This window comes from Gambusia affinis, linkage group LG14 (assembly GCF_019740435.1).
Source record: "Gambusia affinis linkage group LG14, SWU_Gaff_1.0, whole genome shotgun sequence".
Taxonomy (NCBI): Eukaryota; Metazoa; Chordata; class Actinopteri; order Cyprinodontiformes; family Poeciliidae; genus Gambusia; species Gambusia affinis.
The window spans coordinates 17,726,988-17,732,108 of record NC_057881.1 but is presented as its reverse complement, the minus strand read 5'-3'; the positions used below and the strand labels follow the sequence as shown (position 1 = coordinate 17,732,108).

General features: G+C 42.2%; 1 protein-coding gene across 1 annotated transcript; it reads left to right on the top strand.

The window, feature by feature from the left end:
- Positions 1–1,754: 1,754 nt before the first annotated feature.
- On the top strand, positions 1,755–4,171 carry LOC122843755. Its single transcript, XM_044138773.1, has 2 exons — positions 1,755–2,064; positions 2,652–4,171. Exon 2 carries the CDS (start codon positions 2,921–2,923, stop codon positions 3,848–3,850), a length of 930 nt encoding a protein of 309 aa, XP_043994708.1. The 5' UTR covers positions 1,755–2,064; positions 2,652–2,920; the 3' UTR covers positions 3,851–4,171.
- Positions 4,172–5,121: the final 950 nt, after the last annotated feature.

The following is a 5,121-nucleotide window of genomic DNA, read 5'->3' as shown; positions in this document are numbered from 1 at the left end:
GCACGCACCCACACACAGAGGGACTGTGGTAGGAGAGCCGACACCAGATGGAGGTGCTGACACAGACAGAGCTGATAACGGGGTTACCCTCATCATTCCCACTTTACACCCTAACAGCCGCAACTCTCTCTCATAAACACACACACACGAGGACACACACTTTCTGGTGGAGTGCGCGCTATCTGCGGTCATCGCACCCTCGGCTCACGTCACACCCCTGTCACCTTATCAGTGCCTCTCTGCCCTGAGCTGTAATGTTCTCCCTCCTCAGAGGGGCGAAGGGACTATTGAGACAGCTTACACGTCTCCAGTATATGTGTGTGCGCGTGTGTGTGGAGAAGAGACGGAGGGAGGAAGTGTGGAGATAGTGTGGGTGCAGAGGGCAGCCGGCAGACACACAGCCTGGCACAGGGATGTTGAGTGAAGCTGCAGAGGATGTGCGGCGTGACTGCTGAGGTGAAAGTGCTGCCAGCCACATGTGCTGCACCTCCCTACCTTTCCCTCACTCCTCCTGCTCTAATTGTGTCTCCCTGCAGCAGTCTGTTTTCCCACCCGCTCTGACTCCTGGCCCTTTGCTCGACTGTGTCCTTCCTGCTACGGGTCCCCTCCATTTCTTCACTCCCTCCCCCCTCATGATCTGGTGTCTGCATCACACTAAAGTTATCTGAGGATTTCAATGTTTTTTTTTTCTCCCTTACTGATGCAAACACATGAACCTCTTGTATGATAGCCAGTGATTTAGAGGGTTTATTATTTTTACATGCTGTAAATGCTTTTATATTGCCTTGCAAAAATATTCATAGAACTCAAACTTTTTCACATTTTTGCCACATTATAACCACATACATTATATTTTATTGGGATTTTATGAGATACCAACAGAAAAGTAGCGCATAATTGTCAGATTGAAGAAAATAATACATAATGACGGGCATTTTTTTGCAAATAAAAATCTGAAATTTGTGGCATGCACCTATGTAAAGCCTCGTCGAATCAATAATTTGCAGAACCACCATTTACAGCAATTCCTGCCCCAAGCATTTGAACTTATAGAGACTCAACTTATTTGTAAAAATAAATAAATAAATTTAAAAAATATCCAAAATTGGATAGAGCAAACATCAGTTCTCAAGTTTAGACTCTAACAAGAATATTCTTTGATCTAAACCATCCCATTGTATATTCAGGGTTATCGTTCTGTGGGTCAACCTCTGCTCCAGGCGATGTGCATAGTTCCATCTTCACCATAACATAATTTTTATGCATGCAGAATAATCTACGTTGTCTTCCAGTTCTGTAATTTTCCATATCCTCAACCTACCTGGAGCACACAAAAGTGCAAGATGTTCACCTCTCAGAGACATGTCCAAAGTAAGGAAGGCTGAAACCCGACCATGATGGAACAATAGACACAAGCTGAAACGTTTGGACTGGGCCAAGAAATATCTGAAGGCAGAACTGTCAAGGGTTTTATGGACGGATGAAAAGAAAGGTGACTCTTGACAGAACAGATGGATGGAGCCGTGGCTGGATCCGAAATGGGCACAGAGCTTCACTTTAGAGTCGGATGGCATCAGGGTGGAGATGGGTTGCTGGTATAGGCTGGTATTACTAAAAATCAGCTGGCCGGACATTTTCGGATTGAAGATGAGCTCAAAATCAACTCCCGAACCTACGGCCGGTTTCTAGAAGACACTTTCTTCAAGAAGTGGAACAGCACAAAAAGAAGGACAGTGCACCATCACAACGTCACCTTCTTAAAATAATTGCCTAAGTCATTTTTTTTCAAAAATGATTTTTTTGCCTAAATCATCTCTTCATGATGCTGGCCACCTCTGGTAAAATTGCCAACATCCTCAATTAAACAGATCATGCCATTCTACCCCTTTTGTATAATTGCCTATGTCAAGAGTGTGACTTAGGCAGTTTTATTTTGCCTAAGTCACCAGACAAATTGACTTAGGCAATTTTAGAAGTTTTTCAAGATAGCGGATGATTCAAGGAGATGAAAATTCTACACAGCTGCTGATGCTATTTCCATGATTCAGGACTCTTCCCATGTTGGTAAGTGAATATGTTTACTATAATATACACTAGGCTATCAAAATAGCATAAAATGTGATCTTTTTATTCAGTCTTTTCAGTGAAAATTTTAGTTTAGGAAGCTAGCTAAAAATGCTCTGTGATAGACTGGCGGCCTGTCCAGGGTGTGCCCTGCCTTTGCCCAAAGCCAGCTGGGATTGCCTCCAGCATTAACCATGACCCTAATGAGTAATATGCGGTATCGATAATGGATGGATGGATGGATGTAAGTTAGCTAAAAAGCTCAAAACGTCGAAAGACTCCAGAGTCATCTAACTAAGAAAGTTTTCAATACTGTAATGTAATCTACAGTCTAGAAAAAATTCTCAAAGGACCCTCTTTACTTTATTGATTTTAACTAATGAAAATTTTTGTTAAACATAAGTAATCGTAAAAGATTTGAGTGGTGTTATAGTGTGCCTGTGTTGCTGTATCTAGAGGCAACTTGCAAACCATTTTGGGAATCCATGATGTATCTTAATACAATTGACCTCAAAGGCAATTCATGTTTGTCAGAATAATCACACATTTTTGAAAGGTTTGAATATTTTTTTTTTCCATTTTGATAGGAGATGTACTTGACATTGATGACACCAGTCTGTCCTCATCTACTGAGGATTACAATGAGACCATCAATAAAGAGATGATGCAGCATGTTGATAATGATGCACCTTCTGCTCCCATGGATAAAGTGAAAGATGCCAAGAAGACACATCCACACTAAGAAGAGGCGATATCAAATGATGTTAGCAATGATGGTGATGATGTCATTCAAGATCCGGACTATACCCCAACCTGTGATGAGTCCTCCTCTCCTGAAGATGAAAACAGCCTATCTATGGTGGCAACAACTGTAGAACAGCAGGATGGGGATGTTAAATTGAAAGATGCAGGCAAAAAGAAAAGACATAAACACCTCAGTCCAAGAACATGGAAGCAAAATGAATCCAAGCAGAAACATCTGAAAGGAATGTCATACAAGAGCAAAAGTGGCAAAGAAATAAGTGCAAAAACAATGGGTCCTCCCTGCAACTCCAAGTTCTGTCAGCAAGTCTCAACTCAAGACTGCCAAGTCCTTACAGAAGAGCAGCAGCAGTGGGTATTTGACAAGATTTGGGCAATGAACACCTGGGAAGAACATCGGTCATATGTCACCACTTTGGTCACAAAGACTAGCATGAAGCAAAAAATAGTTACTGAGGGATCCCGACGCAATTCATCATTTTCCTACCAACTGAAGCTTGAAGATAGAACAAGTGTTAAAGTGTGCAAGGCACTTTTTTCTTCTACACTTGGTCTCCCTGAAAGAACCATTACAAAATGGCTGGATGACCCCATCAACCCTGAAAAACAAGCAGAGGAGCCATCAAAATCTGGACCAAAAAGTGGCAAACACACAAAGGTGGAAACTGATGTCAAGGATTTCCTTAAGAACTGGTTGAGGGACCTGGCCAGTGTTGACTCACACTACTGCAGAAGCACAGCTACCTACAAAGACAAGAAGTTCCTTTACCAAGGCACAACCATCTCCCAACTACATCGTGAATATGGACAAGCAGCTGCAACTGCTGGAGTGAGAGCTGTTGGAATCCAATATTTCACAGCTGTGTTCCATGAGGAGAACTACTCCGTATTTATTCCAAGAAAAGATCAGTGTGATGTTTGTGTTTCATTCAAACATGGAAATATCAGTGAGGCTGCATATCACGCACAAGTCACCAAGAAGGATGAAACCCATCATGCCTGTCGAGTGTCATCACTTCTTTGACAATTTGCCACACTAATAGGCATCACACAAGAACCCAGAAGAAGAGCTGGAAGGAGAAGTGCTGGAAGAAGTGGAAAAAATGCACATGCCTCCTGTTAGTTTGTGCTGTAAAATTGCCTAGGTCACAAAGGCATGTTCAAAAATTTGCCTAAGTCATTTAATTCTGTCATGTTCCATGTTTGACTGACCTTGCTGTTTGTATGTCAAAAGACATCTGTTGTTACAACGTTTTTGATTAAAATTGTTTGGAAATATCATTTATTCAACAAATGGTTCAGTTTTTTGTGTCTCCTGAAAAATTGCAAAAAATGACTTAGGCAATTATTTTAAGAAGGTGACGACAAGCATCTTCTTGGATTCAGTTGCAACCTAACAATTTTGTGCAACAGATTTATATTATATTGTTAAAGGATTCTTGATACTTAAGAAGAAACCTGAATTTAGAGCAGACTTATGACAAACTCTTCTGCTGTGAGATTTTTTCCTTACTTTTCTGTTTTTTTTGTGCAAGTTGAACGAAGGAACAAGTGTGTTCATTCACTGTGACAGTAACGCAGGCGAGCTGTTAATGATGTTCAGAACATGCCGCATCAACATACATCTGCATTAGCACAACTGGGACAATGAAATGAGGCAGCACCGCCTTAAACCAGGCTTATTTTTTATTTATAAGCAGAAGCAGAAAAATGGAGCTTTATGCATCTTCATCCTTTATGTTTTGCCACTACCTCAGGCTGGTTTGGGGAAGTTATGAGTCGCCTGAGCATGTACAATGCAGATCTTTGTCTTTCATCTCTTTAGAGCTGGTCCTCCACCTCCCACTTCTCTCTGACCATTTAGCTCTAACAAGTGCTCTCATGGTTAATGAAATTTCCCTGTCTTTGCTCAAATTTCTGCGATTAATCTTACTGTCTCCTCTCCCACTTTTCTTCCTCTCACCTCTTAATAATGCCTCCCTCCCCTCATCTCTGCAGAGAAACAAGGTTTCCTGGCTGGGTACTTTTTTCTTTTTCCTCCTCCACTAGCGGCGTCCTCCGCGATCTGCTCCGGCCCCTCGTTCCTCCCCGCGTTTTAATCGTATGCGAGAAGGACAAGCAGAAGGGAGAGGATGAGGAAAGCTCGGCCAACATTTGCCTAAGGCTCTGCAGCCCAGATCGATAAGTGGTCTTAAGTTTATCTGATTTTTATCAGTGGAGCCGACAGGGGGGTAGGTCAATGGGCTGTGCCCACGTCAAGTTGACCTTTTCAGGGACGATGGTGAGAGACCTCCC

What these genes read in the sequence shown, in the direction of transcription:
- LOC122843755 (XM_044138773.1), top strand. Translation starts at nt 2,921, where the DNA reads ATGGTGGCAACAACTGTAGAACAGCAGGATGGGGATGTTAAATTGAAA.